Below are 18,198 nucleotides of genomic sequence, written 5' to 3' on the forward strand. Positions count from 1 at the left end.
TTTGCGATGAAGCTCCATGCACTTCGGTCCTTACTTCATTCAGATCTCGCATTATTAAAATGCAGAGGGTCCCTTGTTCCAGCAAATAAATGGACTTATTTCTGCATACGGTCGCTTTGAAAAGAGACCGTGTTTTAACGTTAGAATAAGCGCGAACTTCCCACAGTGGAGCACTTTGAAGCGCTAAACTTAAAATGGTCGACCCGCCGTGTCATAGGTACTTTCTCTGGAACGAATCGCGGACAATCAACGTAACTAATTATTTAATGTGTTTCAACAATTCATACGCAGACAATGCCCCGCGTGTGTCGCTATGCGTTTTCTTCACCTGTCTCAAATATTTTAGTATTTAGGTTGAGAAAAATTCTTTACGCTGATATTATAACACACCCATTTCGACAGCCCATTAATTGTTTGTTATTTTTTCATTAGACGTTGAATTTTAAATTTTTCATTTCGCAAGGCCTAATGGACATTTTACGATCATTTTTACAACAACACGCCCTTTATTGCGTATTTATTGAATTTATTTCAGTGGCCACAATTAAATTATTTGTGTGTTGTTTCCACTAAAATACCAATAAACCTTTTTATTAAGATGGAATAAAACCGCAAGATGTCTGATAGCCGTCAATTGTTTTAAAAAAGTTAATGTCTAATGTCATTTGCCATTTTGATAGGAGTTTTTGCCACTTGATGTTTCAGAATCGTGGGATTTTTTACATTTTTAAGTGTGAAAATGTTTTAACGGATTTAATTTTTATAAGGCAAATATTTTTATAAAAAAAATACGGAACACTGATATCACAATAATTGTAAGTAACTTTTGGTCAGACGATTCTTCTAAGATTCTTCTTTTTGATTTGTCATGCCAAGGACAGTCGAGGACCAGCGGCCTCATTCACGTATTTTGACAGTCAAAATCTCGTTGACGTTTAGAAGTCGTCCTATTGAAAAACAGTTCTAAATCCGTATTCACAATTCACAAGGCTCATTTCTATAGAACGATTACTCGTTAGGATCGCAACTCAGCGATTTGTTGTCCTTGAAGTTTTGTTACGTGAATAAGGCTACTGAAAGCCTACTGGGTAGGTATGCCCTGGTGCCCCTGGTATACCTTTAGGTACTTACACTGCGAAAGAAGCCCAGAAATCCGTATTTAGCATCATCCATTTAACTATTTATCTTCTTACCACATTACACCAGAATCGCCTAATGTTAGCACTAGACCCAGCATAGCATCTATTTGACCTATTTCTCAAAGATACTTTTGGTAGAGCAAAATATTAACATGTTTAGAAAACAGGATGTTTCCCTTCAAACGCAATAAATGCATTGTGGCCCATGCGATGTGTAATGTCTATAGTCTATAGCGGTGGATCTATACCTACGTATGTACTTATATCTATGTATGCGCAGGCGACGCGCCGCCCGATCGCGGCACGACCGCCCAGTTGTCAATATACTGTCTAACGCTAAACCCGTGTTTCCTTGATACACCTCACTGGCTAACGAGGATTTATTTCGCGTGCAGAAAAATTGTGGCGGTCTGCAATCGTATCGTGTCGTGCTAAAATGTCTATCGGTAAATTGACTGAGTTCAATGTGAGATCGGGAAATTGGACTATGTACGTGGAACGAGCAGAAATGTACTTCAAAGTTAACGGCGTAAAAGAAGAGTTATGGCTACCCACTTTGATCGCGGCGATGGGGGACGAAGCCTACGAACTTCTAAGCAATTTGTCGAGCCCGGATAAACCTAGTGCTAAAGAATATGGTGTGGTGGTTAAGATGATGGCAGATCACCTGCACCCAAAACCGTCTTTTATGGCAGAACGATACCATTTTCGTCAAAAACGACAAGCAGGGGGAGAAACTATTTTACAATACATTTCGGAACTTAAGAAATTATCGAAATATTGTGAGTTCAAGGCAGTATTGGAGGAAAACCTACGGGACCAACTGGTTTGTGGACTGCGAAGCGAGGCCATACGACAGAGATTGTTCGCGGAGGAGCAGTTAACATACAAAAATGCTGTTCGAATTTCGTGTGCCATGGAAGCCGCGGAGCGGGATGCAGCGGCGGTGGAGCGCGCGCCGGAGGGCGAGGCCGCGCCCGTGCACGTGGTGGCGGCGCGGCGGGGGCGCGGGGCCGGCCAGCAGGCGCGCGGGGCCGGCGGCACACGCGGGCGGCACAGTGGACAAGACAACTCGAAAACAAAATGCTATGCGTGCGGGGCGCAAGACCATTGGAGCGACAGTTGCCGGTATAGCAGCTTCGTGTGCGGAGGGTGCAAGCAGAAGGGTCACCTGCGGCGAGTGTGCCCGAAGCGACGGCAAGGAGGCACCGGGGCCAGCGGGAATAACATGGTGGCTCACGTGCATGCGGCGGACAACAGTACAGACCGGTTGGACCAGGCACCACGGTACGGAGACGACGAGCAAGCTGAATCGGGAGAAGAGGACTGGCCTGTTGAAGAAGAGTTACATCAACTCAGTCTAAACAGTTACAAGGCGGTAAGCTTACTTGTGTCAGTAGATGGGGTTCAATTACCTATGGAGATTGATACGGGGTCTTTAGTTTCTTGTATTAGTAAACAAACATATGATACATATTTTGGCAGGATACCTATAGAAAAATCTAATTTAATATTCAAATTTTATGATGGTAGCAAAATATTGCCTTTGGGAGTTATTTATCCAGTAGTAAAATATGAAGGTAGCTCGAAGAAATTAGAATTATTTGTAATAGAGGGTGGTACCACTTCATTATTAGGAAGACAGTGGCTTTCTGAATTAAAAATTCAAATACCCCTATTGCATAATGTTATAAAAAATAAAATAAATTGCAATATTTCCATGAACCATAAAAAAGAACTGTCAAATTTACTCGACAGATATAAGGAGCTGTTCACGGAGGGCCTGGGCCGGTTCAGAGGAGGCGCGGCGCGGCTGCAGGTGCGCGAGGGGGCGACGCCGGTGTTCTGCCGCGCGCGGCCCGTGCCGTTCGCGCTGCGCGAGCGCGTGGAAGCCGAGCTGGCCGCCATGCTGCGCGACGGCGTCATCGAGCCGGTGGACTGCGCGGACTGGGCGACTCCCCTCGTCCCTGTGCGTAAGGCGGACGGTGGACTGCGTATCTGTGCCGACTATAAGGTCACATTAAATCCGGTGCTTAAGATTGATCGATTTCCATTACCGCGAATTAATGATTTATTAGTTAAGTTGAACGGTGCCAAATTTTTTACAAAAATCGATTTAACCCAGGCTTACAACCAGGTGGAGCTGGAGGACCCAGAAAACTTAACGGTAATAAACACTCATAAAGGGCTATTTAAATACAAAAGATTAGTTTTTGGTCTATCCTCGAGCCCAGGTATTTTTCAACGCATCATGTCAAATCTTTTTAATGATATGCCAAATGTAGAAGTGTTCCTTGATGATATAATAATCGGTACTCCCAATATTATTAGTCATTTTCAAGTATTAGAAAAAGTACTTCAACGACTACACAGTAGTGGAATGAAGTTAAAAAAAAATAAGTGCACTTTTATTACTAACGAGGTCAAATATTTAGGTTTTATAATATCAGCTGAAGGCATAAAGGTAGACCCAGAAAAAGTGGAGGGGATATTAAATATACCCCGGCCAGTTAATATAAAAGAATTGCGAGCATTTTTAGGAACAATAAATTTTTATGCCAAATTCGTACAAGATTTAAGTTCAATTCTTGCACCTTTATACAATTTATTAAAAAAAGGGACATCTTGGCATTGGAGTCAGGAATGCGAAGAGGCCTTTAGGAAAATTAAGTCTATATTAATTAGCGCCGATGTTTTAGCACATTACGACCCAAACAAACCTTTATATTTAACTTGCGACGCAAGCGCCCATGGTATAGGTGGAGTGCTGAGTCAGAGGTCGGAGTGTGAGCGAGACGGCGCGATGGCGAAATCAGGTGAGTGCGAGCGGCCTGTCGTTTATGTGTCCCGTGCACTTACTTCCGCAGAAAAACATTACTCACAAATCGAACGTGAAGCATTAGCGATTGTTTTTTGTTTGGAAAAATTACATCAGTATTTATATGGGAGGTTTTTCACTTTACGTACGGACCACAAGCCTCTGGTAGCTATTTTCGGACCAAAACAAGGTATACCTTCTATGGCAGCTAGTAGGTTACAAAGATGGGCAATAAAGTTATCCGCCTATACTTATAATATTGAATATGTGTCATCAAAACAAAACGGGGCGGATGGATTATCTCGCTTACCAGCGATCCCATCTTTTAAACAACAACTCTCACCTGAACTAACTTATTTACATTTTGCCCATAATGCAATGTTGTTAGACTATAATGATGTAAAGAGGCAGACTAGTCGTGATCCATTATTAAGTCGAATACTTAGTTACATTCGTAGTGAGTGGCCTTTTGAAAACGAAATTAAAGCCCTTCAGCCCTTTTTTAACCGCAAGCACGAGTTATATGAAGAGCTAGGCTGTGTTTTGTGGGGCCACAGGGTAGTAGTACCAGAGGAATGTAGATCAAAAGTTTTATTAGAGTTACACGAGAGTCATATGGGTATAGTGAAAACAAAGGCGTTCGCTAGGAGTTATGTATGGTGGCCCGGAATGGACGAAGCCGTCGAAGCGATGTGCCGAAACTGCCGGGTGTGCGCTGCGGAAGGCGACTCGCCTCCGCGACACGTGCCCTGCCCGTGGCCGTGGCCTGACAAACCGTGGTCCAGGGTACATGTTGATTTTCTAGGCCCCATATTAGGAAAAATGTATTTCGTATTAGTAGACGCGAGAACAAAATGGCTAGAGGTCACCCAGGTACCTAGTACGGCAGCTAGTCACAGTATTAAGTTTTTAAGTGATCTTTTTTCACGATTTGGTTTACCGAAACAAATAGTATCAGATAATGGCCCACCATTTACGAGTAGCGAATTTTCAATGTTTTTGCAGTCTATAGGGGTGGAACACCTATTTTCGGCACCATATCACCCTGCATCCAACGGGGCCGCCGAGAATGCAGTAAAAACCGTAAAGAAAACTATTAAGAAAGCCATTAGGGACAACTCTGATATAAATGCGTCTTTGAATACTTTTTTATTGCATTATAGAAACACAGAACACTGCACAACAGGGGAAACACCTGCTTTACTAATGTTTGGTCGTAGGTTACGCACTAAACTCGATGCGCTAAGGCCAGATAGGAGTACTAAGGTTCATAAGGCCCAAAAACAACAACAGGAAAGTGGTGCTACAGGGTCGCGCGCCCTTAGCCCGGGGGACGAGGTTTGGCTGCGTCAATACAGCGGGCGCGATAAGTGGGTGTCAGGGAAAGTTACAAAAAAAATAGGAATTACAGATTATAGGGTTATCGATGAGTTAGGTAGGGAGTCACACAAACACATCGATCAACTTAAGCAACGGAAACGCAGTTCACTAATCTGTCCTTCCAGCCCTCTAGGTCAAAGCACGGATACCTTGGGCAATTCACAAAGCCAGGGGTCGCCTAGTTCGAGCAGGGAGAAGTCGCCTGAAGCGGCGAACAGTGAGTCAGTGGACCGGTTTGAGGATTGCATAGAAGGAAATGTACAGGACACTCCGCCGCCCCCTCGCTCGCCCCTTCCTGAACCGCCCCAGGCTCGCCCGATGAGACAATGCAGAGTAAATAACCCACCTCGTTACAAAGATTTGTTTTAAGTACTTACTATCGTCTTATTTTTATATTGTACTAGCTTTTGCCCGCGGCTTCGCCCACGTGAAATTTGGTTTGTCACGGATCGTCATAAATTGTAGCCTTTATGTTATTCTGGGTTGTGGGCAGTGATACTGTAAAGTTTCATCAAAATCCGTTCACTAGTTTTTGCGTGAAAGAGTGGCAAACATGTTGGCATCCAGACATCCATACAGGATTACAGGCTTTCGCATTTGTAATATTAGTAAGATTAATGTATCATTCATAAAACATCACTTACTTGTATTATCATTATTTGAATGTTTCTACATAACTACTTAAAAACTAACTTTAAAAAAATTACTTATAATAAATATTTTATGTGTTATTTACAAAATATTTACACACAAAAAAAATGTATCAACTATATTGTAATTAGAAGTGTCCCTAGTTATGTTGAGTTCTCCCTGGAGCTAGTTATTAATAGAATATTATTATATAGCAGATTAAAATTACTCGTACACTTATGGTTTATAGTTTTCCGTTTATTGTATTTAAATAAGTAGATTAGATAATCTAGAAGTTTTGCATACTGGCTGTTAATGTCATAGTTAATATAAGTTTTACAGTTAATTAAGGTTGAGCAAAATTTTGGTTTACTTGGTTAATGCTTCTGGTTTCTGGTTTATTACGAAATACCTATAGTATTGATTAAGGGCAGAGATATGTAATGTCTATAGTCTATAGCGGTGGATCTATACCTACGTATGTACTTATATCTATGTATGCGCAGGCGACGCGCCGCCCGATCGCGGCACGACCGCCCAGTTGTCAATATACTGTCTAACGCTAAACCCGTGTTTCCTTGATACACCTCACGATGGTTTCACTCTTTCCATAAATAATTCATGACCGTGTTTAACCATGACCGTGCGAGCCCCCGTGAATAATGATGGGACGGGCATTTCTCCTTTATTAGACACGAGCGATCCTCGTCTTATTTGCAACTGGTGACAAGGAAACTGAAATATGGATAGTGCAAAATACCAAGTAATCATGGAATTCATAATAAAAACAGGAGATTTCTCTGTATAAAAAGTTATCTAGGTACTTAATATTGTCCCATTTGTTTTGGGTGGACTCTCATGATCATTAGATAAATCATTTCAATGATTGAAATCTGTAAATGAACAAAAATTACAAGCTTGAATACGAAGAAAAGTCTCATGCCCGTTTTCACCACCAATCCCTAATTTTTAAGTGACCCCTATGAAAACAAAATTCCTGTTATGTGTTACCAGAAAAATTGCCCTTAAAAATTAGAGATTGATGGTGAAAACGGGCATCAGTCTTTTTTCATATGACCTAATAACGAGAGTCAATACCTACTCCAAACAGCAATACCTATTGGTAGATTGGTAGTATTAGTACACATAAACTTTCACCAACCTATTTCATTATTGCAACAGATCTGTAAAAAACAAACCACAGAAGAATGTGTACAAAGCAAATAAGACCCACATTGGAAATTAAATCGAACGTTGTTTCTCGAACATAACGCAAGTCGGCGGGAGCCAGCTTCGTTAAATAAACTTACAAAACTGGTGTTTTCTATATTTACAGATAGTGCACCTGGGCCGGGAACGATGTCAAAGTCCCAAGGGAGCTCTGTGTGAGTGCAAACTTTCCGATAAATGGATTGCAGTTCTGTTATAATCACGTTGCGGGTCTAGTTTAGCTCGTATTCATTTTGAGGTTGGACTGAAACTTTTCTGAAAAATTGTGAAAGTTCTCAGAGATTGGAACTCGGATTTTGATGGAAGTTAATAGTTTTCGGTTTCGTGATTCGAGTGGTTAGTAGTTTATGGTATTAATAGCAATCTGAGAATACTTATTAAGTATAAAGATCAATTTTATTAGTTCACCGCCGTCTAAGTACCTATCTCTCCATACTTTGAAGGCGTAGGCTAGTCAGCTGGGTAAAATCTCTTTTTTTAGTCTTAAGCTCACATACAGTGATCACTATTACGTAAACCGTTGCAGGGACTATTTAATATTTCAATAATACCAACAAGCAGTTTTCGTCCAAAATTATTCTACGCGTAGACCACCGACTTTTAGTTGGCCGATAATTGGGCCCGATTCTAATTTGTATGGAGAATCGACCGATACCAAATCGGTGTAATGTGCGCACTTCCTACATAGGTACATCTCCGTACTGATCAACAGCCCGAATCCAACTATCGGCCAACTAAAAATCGGTGGTCTGCACCTAGGCTAAAACTATGTATTCAACGTTTGCGGTGTGACCTTACTTGATCTAAAATTCTCACTACGTAGTTTCCCCAGTTGTACTTTTCTTCCCTATTCACTAACTTATGATCTCTTAGAGCAGAGATACAAAACTTCTTTATTAATAAAGTTCTAGATTCTGTAACTGCAGTCGTGCTGCTTGTTCACAGACAACTTAAGGCCGGGTAACAGAGAAAATGGCGAAAATGAGGTTTTCATTTTTCATTTTTGAGGTACTAAACAGTAAAATAAAAGGCTAAGATTTTTTTTGGGCATAGTTGAGGATATTTTCTAGGGCTATTAACGGATGGAAACACGATTTGATGAAGTTGACTCGATAGAATAAATTCCCAAAGTTACCTCTATTCGTTTTCTAATAATGGTTTTATTTTTAAAATAAACGATTTGAGATTCTGAATCTTTTACTAAACTAAAGTTCAGAAATAACTTGAGGGCTTTTAACGGATGAAATTTTTATATTGCGTCTTATTTATTTACTATGTTAAAAAATGTGGAAAAATACGCCCATGACGGCTTGGACAATCTCAATCAGTCGCGCGGTGGCGCTTACGGAGGACGGACGCGTGCCAGTTTTTTGGCCGTGACAGTTCTCGATTTGTCAATATTTTTGACAATGATGACTTTGATGAGTCACAGTATAATAATACCAGTGTTACTGGAGAAAGCTAAAATTTTTGATAATTAAGAATTCTGAATTTTGTCTACCTATTGAAAAAATCGTTGGCATCCTTTTAAACTAAGACTCTACTCATGATACATTCCTCAAATATGAGACAAAACCAATGAGTTAAAATTACATTTTAATAGTACCTACAAACAATCGTCTTCACTCTTTAGAAGAGCACACTGACACAAATAAATAAAAAAAAATTAGGTCAGTGGGTCAAATATAGGGGCAGCTGCACGTCACTGAAAGACGATTCTGTTTACTCGGCATCTGGGCTGAAGAACATGAATCCTTGCTTACAGATGCAGATGTAAATAGAGTTATAATTGGACAAATTTTACATGAAATGTTTAACAGAACTCAGTTAAAAGACACATAATACCAATAAGGTTGCGGAGGGAAAGCTACCTATTATAAACTAGCGGCCGCCCGCGACTTCGTTCGCGTGGACCTCGTTTTACCCCCGTTAGATATGATGTTTTACCTCATTTTACCCATGTTGATAGATGGCGTTTCACGGTTTCCCCCGAATGAATATTTACGAACGTCATACCGTAGTTTGTCCAGTGCTGTAGATTTTAACCAATGACGATAGATGGCGCTTTTAGACACGTCTTATTTATTTATTGAAATTTATTTGCCACATATCGTCATAATGTTAATCTGGGTTATAAATAATAATAATGTAAAGTTTCAACAAAATCCGTTCAGTAGTTTTTGCGTGAAAGAGTAACAAACATCCAGACATCATGACATCCAGACATCCAAACTTTCGCCTTTATAATATTAGTAGGATATTTCACAATCCAAACTAATATTTACTATTTAGCATTTACTTACAGTAAATATTAGTTTGGATCGTGAATTTAAAATAAAAAAAAAGAATAAAACAAAATAGGGTTTCAAATTACCTATCTATAATCTAATATTATAAAGAGGTAAAGTTTGTGTGTTTGTATATTTGTTAAATTGTAAGGGGTAATCTCGGGATCTACTGAACTGATTTTAAAAAATCTTTCACCAATAGAAAGCCACATTATATCTGAGTGTAATAAGTTATATAAAAACCAAAAAATTCCACGCGGGCGAAGCGGCGGGCGGAAAGCTAGTTTATTTATAATTATGTAAGAGCATAATTATTAAAGTCGAAGTCAAACATTCTTTATTTGTGTGGACCTATATTAACGAGAGATTACAAGAGATTACAAGGCGTCAAATATAACAAGAAAAAAATTAAAAACTATTAAAAAGCTAAATTTTGCTCTCATGGAGCCTTTACCTTCTCTGACAAATTAAGACTTAGAGAAGAAACTAGTAATAAAACTATTTAACTGTCCTGCAATGAAAAGCTTGATCGGGTACAACACCTCAAGTTATTTCAGAACTTGATTTCATTAAAAGACTCCGAATATCAAATCGCTTAGGTATCTAAAGTCAAACGATTCTGAAATGTCAAGTGGACTAATGAATAACCCATTAAGATAGTAGCGCCCTCCTGTCAATGACATACCTGGAACGATAGAGTTTTGAACAACTAATAAAAATGCTTTGTCCTAAATGACTGACGGATATCGCAGAGACCTGAAGGTTGGAAGGTGTGTTCTTTTTATGACGTAGGCATCTCATAAGAAAAGATTTTCCGAAATGGGGTCATGAAATGAAGGGGGTGAAAAAAGGGGGCAAAGTTTGTATGGGACAAAGTGATTCCTTGGTTCAATCTACTTGAAATTTAGTTTTTAACAATACCTTAATATAATTCATGAAAGACGTGTGGAACGGGTAGAAAGTAATTTTGGCAGTCATTTTCTTCGAAGTTGATATCAATACTACTTAGTGCCTTTGATGTAATTACTTTTTATTTTTACAAGTGTTTGAAAACTCCATTTCAGATTGTGTTCAATGTCAAGTGAAATCTCAAATTGAAATGTCTCAATCTCAATGAGGAGACTCTGTATTTATTCCTAGAATTCCCCAAACACCGTCAAATTACCCTTTCGAATTCAAGACAATGCAGTTTCCCATCAGTCTGCTTCGTAATGACTATAAACAAAGCTCAAAGTCAAACTCTAGGGACCTCTGCTTAAACTCCCATGAGTGCACAGAGGTACGCAGGTAACCGCGTGTGATGCTTATAGCAATTTTCGATAGGTACAGAACCCCGTACATACGTCATACATATTATAGAAAAAAAACACCCAGACCAATACAAACAAATATGTTTCTGCAATTTTAGTATGATATTTTTATTTATTATTAAATAAAGAGACTGAACAAAATTGATGCGAACCTATACTGATTAATGTTATTAACCACATGCAAAGCTTCGTGAATTGCAACAACTATAATTAAATTTATTATCCAAGCTCTAAATAATCGCTACTAAGAGTAACTTATCATAAAAAAAAAATCCAATCGCTCAAGCTCCCAAGGGCCTACTGATAGGTCGGGTGACGTAATCTTGAAATTCTTTAAGCCGGCGCAGAACTTCCAGAAGGTCGGGCGACGCCACGGCCACTTTGAACAGTGTTTACTTCTGCAGTTATATTTTATATTAATTTATTCGATTCTAGAATATATTCCCAAAAAGTCTGAAAGGTGTTTTAATTTGTATCACTTGGATATGATTTCTATTAGAAAGTGTTGTGAGTGTGACGCTTGAAGGGAAGGAAGTCAACCTAACCTAACCAACTGCGTATTTCTATACTGTGTAGCTGGAAATTGTGGCGGGAGCTCTTTGACGCGCTGTTTTCGGCGAAGAATTGCGCGCGCAGATTTTGACAGCGCGAAATACCTACTTTAGAAGAAATACCAAGCCTTAACTGTTAGATACCGCATTACTAGGTACAACTATTTTCTAGCTCTTACGGCTCTAAATTTTAGTACGAGTAGTTGCTCACAAATCGTCCTATAAGAAAAGGGGATCATGTGTTCTATTTCCACCACAGGCAATTCGATGTTTTCAATTATTTAAATTCTAATTTGAGATGCGACTTAACGCAATGAAAAAGTTTAATAACTTTTTCATTTTAAAAATATTTTTTTAAAGAAGTTATCAAAACGAGTCGATGTAACAAACACGTTGCGTAAAGATGTAACATAACGATTGATAGATATTTTAATTCACATCGAATTAGTAAGCAGTTACAAAACAATAATTTGGAGCAACAAAATTAAGATCTAGCATAGGTATTAAACAGGAAATGCATTCTTGGCATTCCTTTTATGTAGAAAAAATTTTATAAAAAAAAATAAAACCGACTCCAAAAAACCTACACTAAAACGTAGAAAAATAATTACTAATTACCTACTTATTTATTAGGACGAATTATTAATATTTATGTAGGTATACCATGATTGATACTTCTGGAGTCGGTGCCAAGATTATGAAACATGTAAAGTTTGCCTGCACCGACTCCAAAAGTATCAATCATGGTATACCTAAATAAATATTAATAATTCGTCCTAATAAATAAGTAGGTAATTAGTAATTATTTTTCTACGTTTTAGTGTAGGTTTTTTGGAGTCGGTTTTATTTTTTTTTATAAAATTTTACTTATTTCTTGCTTTTTAGTTAACTAATTATTACCTTGATGTTACCACTGAAGGTAGGCAGTACACTGAGACCAAAAAAAATTGGTTCATAATCGGCGGAGATATTGCGTATAAAAAAGTTCATCCCCAATTTTCCACCCTTGGGGGTGAAATATTTTCTTCAAATTCGCATGAAACCACCCTTTTGATAATACCTATTCAACAAAAAAATAATCGTTCAAATTGGTTTATAATCGGCGGAGATATTGCGTATAAAAAAGTTCATCCCCAATTTTCCACCCTTGGGGGTTGTTTTTTTTATTATTAAATTTAAATGGGACCACCCTTGAGGTATTACCTATACGCCGAAAAAAGATTTGTTCAAATCGGTTCATAATTGGCGGAGTTATCGCGTAACAAACATAGAAAAAAAAAAAAAAAAAAAAAAAAACATACGGGTCGAATTGAGAACCTCCTCCTTTTTTGAAGTCGGTTGAAAAATAACTGCTATTTAAAAACTTACAATGTCTTTTCCATAGCCAAATTCCTTTTAAAAGGATGATGGGCATATTGGGCGTTAAACCAACAGAAACAAAAAGTATACTAAATTAAAGCTTAATACTAGTACTTCATTTCATAGTGTGACAACAATCCTGAAATACGCGGGGATACGGAGATAGAGGTCGTTGAATATGCAAAGTTTTCATAGTATTTCACATCACATTAGGGTAATAAAAATAGTATTAGGTCAATTAGATTGCTTTTATCGATCATATTCAGAGTATTGTATCATATCTTACTATCGATTCTATCGATTTAGTAAGTATGTATACCGAATAAATCATAATCGATTATTCGATTGCAATAATCGATTATATTGCTGAAAATAAAGTATTGAGTTAACAATCAAATGATAGTAATGATGGTAATCAATAAAATCGATTAATCGAATTGTTAATCGATAAATCGTTATTTGGCATTATCGATTAATAATCGATCCGTGATCGATTATGCGACAACACTACAACTTAACTGGTAGAAATCCCATTGAAACATGACTGTGTTCATGTCATTTCTCTAAATGGTACCTAGGTATGGTCCTACGCTTATATGTAGAACATGGTTTAAATATACCATTTGTTGGCCCCACTCCTGAACTGTTGGACATAATAATGGATAAATAACTTAATGTATTTAAAATGTAAGTAAATAAGTATATTAATTAATAATATTTTGTGTTTGCGCAATAAAGAACCCATTACTATTACACATTATGTTAATTTCCAAGCAAACCCGGGAGTTTTTGGTAGTTATTTATATGAAAATATATTTCTGATATTAAGTCCTAACAAATAATAGTAGTCACATTTCTGTTGGTTTTAAGCCCAGATTCCATAGAAAAGTGCCCATCATCCTTTCCGATCTCTGATAGAAGAAGTTCACATTGGGAGATATATTTTTAAGACAATGACATCAGTCTTTGGAAAATTGATTTTGAGCAGCATGTTATAGAGTCAACCTTTTCTTGCACTTTAACTACGTACTCTGCACTACGTATACCTAAGTTGTCTGTATGTTTGTTTTATTAGAGTTTCGGAGAAACGTGTGTCGCAATGGGAGGATCTAATGAGGAAGTTTTCGGAGGCGCACAGGGAAGAGTGCAAGTGAGTATTTCTTAGTTATTAACAAACATAAACCGAGTAACTGCAGTTCAACCAAATTAGAGATTGGGAAATAGGTCACCTATTTATTTCGCCTTGAAACAACTAGGTTGAAAAAAATCTTAGATCAAACTCGATATCTGCAACTATAAGAGCTTTGTTGTATCGAAAAAAACCAGCTGTATAGTTAATTTTGTTTGTACTAAGTTGCACTATCAACTTACTTACCATTTATCATACTTGATTAATGTTAGCGTAAAATGGCCACAAATTCTTGCACAATATTTATGTTTGACTTTTAGTACCTACTCTTGAACTATTCGTAGAATATATGGAGCCATTCATTTTTGCTGTGGAGATCATCTTCAACTATAATATTTTACAGCTTTTTACTTGAAAACTTAATCATTACCATGCCAAAAATACTTAAAAGGAAAAAATAATTTGACAGTCAATATTGTTCCGAATATTCTGTACAACCTTTGCTTATTTCAATAAGTTCATAACTTTGGGGTAATATGGTCTGCTCCAATATTGTCTGCAGTCACTATACTTTTCGAGCAAACATTATTTGACACACTTATTTTGAATCGGTCGTGTTAGAATATAAGGATATTGTAGCTTTCACCGATCGAGACGTTTTATCGAAGCGGTAAATCATGGGTTATGGTTTTTATTAGCCATAAGTGCCATAACCGACACATTGGGAGCATAAGAAGGGCTTCTATATGGGACTGGGACAAAGTATTCTGGTTTAAATCCTTTGAGAGATGAGTGGAATGGTTTATTTGCAGCCATTATCGTTTTAAAAACCAAATTTGATATTCGTAAAGCTTCATTTTTATTCATCAACTTTCACTCCATTCATTATGACGCAGCATTATTTATTCCAGTTTTGTTATTGGAATACCCAAATCCTAAAATCCCTTTATAAAATAGAATGTTGCTCTACCTACCTACCCTATATCAACGCATTTGGCTGCTGGCCCGTTTTCTTGATATTACTTTTTATGTTAAGATTGTGCCAATACCCATTTCAATGGCAACTCATTTCGGAATAGGAGGCCAGTGGTAACGTCTCGCGTACCTATAACCTATATTCAAGTTTAATATCTTTACTGTGTAACGGGGCGTCTTAGCTAGCTCAGTCTGACACCCCGCTGTTTAGTACTAAGTCCCAGTTCGCCTTCTGCGATGAGGGATGTGTACCTATCCAGGATGCCTACAGGGATATTTGACCAAGGAAACGCACAATCAATAACACAATGGCACTTTATAATCTGGGTTCCACAATAGTTCACTTATTCTAGTTTCACTGACTCTAAATCGCTATCGTTTAATAATGAGCAAGTTTACAAGTACTTTACAAGTTATATCACAATTTACTAATTACTACAAGAAGAATAACGACGCGCCCGGTTCGCGTCCCGTTAGCTAGCTTTCGTATCCGCGAGAGGGGCGGCGCCCTGTGCGAGGTTTATCGAGTGTTAGTCTGGATACTTATAACTAGGGGGGTAGGATGTGGTCCGATTAGCTCGAGCCAGAGACCGAAGCCTCAATAGTGAGCGCGACCACTGGGGAAAGGCGTTGGACCTACGGGGCGAGGGGGTGTGAAGTTCAGGAAGGGTGGCAGCAGGATTGCTACCGCAGGTTCGGGATGAGTATCTCATGCACTACTCGGTAAGGACGAGAACCGGTTGGCTATCAACGATAGAACGTCTCGACACGACGCTTTATGGCAAGCCGCGGATTAATGACGAGGTATCGGATCAAGCCAAAGTCGAACAGTTAGGGTTAGTAAGGAACAATGTGGATAGCTATTCGCTAGGGACTCTTTGCAATGCAGCCGAGGGAATGATAGACGCGCGCGCGAACGTCTGGCTATTACAATGGCTCCCGAGCGAATGCTAGGCGCCCGCGGTCGCCGCCGTCTCTTATATTAGCTCGGTCCGTGCGGCGTGCGGCCGCGCAGCCGTAGGGTTGTCAAAATCTCTGCGCTCGGTGCTAGGGCTGTCGATGCGTCGCGGGGCGCGTCACAACTGAACCCAAAGTAAATTCATGAAAAAATAGGCAACATGTTTAATAACCTCAGGGTTGGAAAGTACATCTGCATAGCTACGAGAACGGAGAAGAGTTAAACAATGTATAGGATCTATGAGTCGTAGATCACGCTCACGCGCTTTTCAAATTACACTCAGAGAACTTAGATCACTTATATTATGCTCCAAAAATGCGCAAGGATTTATAGTAGAACCTAGTTTATAATATCTGTTTCCTTTTCAGGTCAGTCTCAGTAGACATACCACGTGTGCCTCGATCCGTCAAGCAGTTTCCAACTGGCTCTCAGTATGAAGGCACTTGGGACGTTCTAGGGATGAGCGGCTATGGAACGTACATTTTTCCCAATGGTAAACTTTTTTTCACATTTAAATCAACCAACATTACAAAAAGTAACAAAGGATGATCTAAAACTGTCACTGACAAAACATCGACTTTACACCTATTTCTCCTTAACTTTTTTGACCTTTAGACTAACCAACATTGTAAAAGGTAAAAGGATGAACAAAAACTGTCTGAAACTGAACATCGGATGAAAAACGATTTACAGTGTCGTCGCAAATTGAATATGAGTTAACCTCCCGATAAAAGTATTTTTGAAAGCAAAAATGTTTTGGACATTTCTTTTTATTTTGTTGGTTACACAAACGTATCATAAGGTTTTATAGAAATGTGTTTTAAAGGTTATCCTATAAATATTTGAATATGCAAAAGGTCGGATACTATAGGGTAAGCGAAAGGTCACAGGTTCAAATATGAGGCAATTTTATGTGTTTTTCAAACACTTAAAATAATAATCATAATTTTTAGTTGTTGTTTCTACGTTATGGTTTATGGTTGGCCTGTGCCTCTCGGATGCTTAAAATTAATACTTCTTTCTTTAATTATCAGACGTAATATATGAAGGTGAATTCTACGATGGCATGTTCCACGGCAATGGAGAACTGCGGTACCCGTGCGGCGCCATCTTGCGGGGCAAGTGGAAGCGCGGACTGCTGACTGAGCGGACGCTGATGTTCGCTGACGGACTGGAGTACAGCGACGACGACTGGAAGTACTGCCGCATGCCGGACAGAAGGTTAGTACACTGTTCTTATGAGGCACCTGTAGCGCTATCTTGCGTGGCAAGGGGAAGCGCGGGTTGTTGACTGAACGGACTTTGATGTTCGCTGACGAACTAGAGTACAGCGACGACGACTGGAAGTACTGCCGCATGCCGGACAGGAGGTTAGTACACTTCTTTATGAGGCACCTGTAGGTAGCGCTATCTTGCGTGGCAAGGGGAAGCGCGGGTTGTTGACTGAACGGACTTTGATGTTCGCTGACGGACTGGAGTACAGCGACGACGACTGGAAGTACAGCCGCATGCCGGACAGGAGGTTAGTACACTGTTCTTATGAGGCACCTGTAGCGCTATCTTGCGTGGCAAGGGGAAGCGCGGGTTGTTGACTGAACGGACTTTGATGTTCGCTGACGGACTGGAGTACAGCGACGACGACTGGAAGTACTGCCGCATGCCGGACAGGAGGTTAGTACACTGTTCTTATGAGGCACCTGTAGCGCCATCTTGCGGGGCAAGTGGAAGCGCGGGCTGCTGACTGAACGGACTTTGATGTTCGCTGACGGACTGGAGTACAGCGACGACGACTGGAAGTACTGTCGCATGCCGGATAGGAGGTTAGTACACTGGTCTTATCAGGCACCTGTAACGCCATCTTGCGGGGCAAGTGGAAACGCGGGCTGCTGACTGAACGAACGCTTATGTTCGCTGACGGACTGGAGTACAGCGACGACGACTGGAAGTACTGTCGCATGCCGGACAGGAGGTTAGTACACTGTTCTTATGAGGCACCTGTGTGGCGCCATCTTGCGGGGCAAATGGAAGCGTGGGCTGCTTACGGAGAGGACGCTGATGTTCGCTGACGGACTGGAGTATAGCGACGACGACTGGAAGTACTGCCGCATGCCTGATAGGAGGTTAGTACACTGTTGTGCTGCGGTGCCTATGTGGGGCCATCTTGCGGGGTAAGTAGAAGCGTGGGCTGCTGACGAAGCGGACGCTGATGTACTGGAGTACAGCGACGACGACTGGAAGTACTGCCGCATGCCGGAGGTCAGTACACTGTTCTTCTGACTGTTCACTGCTCTACTATCTGTTAAAAAACTATACCAAATCAAGAAATATTCCAGATAGAAAAGCTTTACAATGGTCACTATTATTTCCACTAACATTTATTTATTTATTTATACTTCAATGCCAAAAATATTAACATTAGGCGAACTTAATG

At 39.6% G+C, this 18,198-nt stretch overlaps 1 protein-coding gene across 1 annotated transcript; it reads left to right on the top strand.

Moving 5' to 3' along the window:
- Positions 1-671: 671 nt before the first annotated feature.
- On the top strand, positions 672-17,168 carry LOC135075932 (MORN repeat-containing protein 5-like). The gene is made up of 6 exons (XM_063970380.1): positions 672-815; positions 7,304-7,352; positions 13,781-13,855; positions 16,136-16,260; positions 16,802-16,988; positions 17,021-17,168. Exons 2-6 carry the CDS (start codon positions 7,327-7,329, stop codon positions 17,166-17,168), a joined length of 561 nt encoding a protein of 186 aa, XP_063826450.1. The 5' UTR covers positions 672-815; positions 7,304-7,326.
- The last annotated feature ends 1,030 nt before the right edge of the window (positions 17,169-18,198 follow it).

This window comes from Ostrinia nubilalis, chromosome 11 (assembly GCF_963855985.1).
Source record: "Ostrinia nubilalis chromosome 11, ilOstNubi1.1, whole genome shotgun sequence".
NCBI lineage: Eukaryota > Metazoa > Arthropoda > Insecta > Lepidoptera > Crambidae > Ostrinia > Ostrinia nubilalis.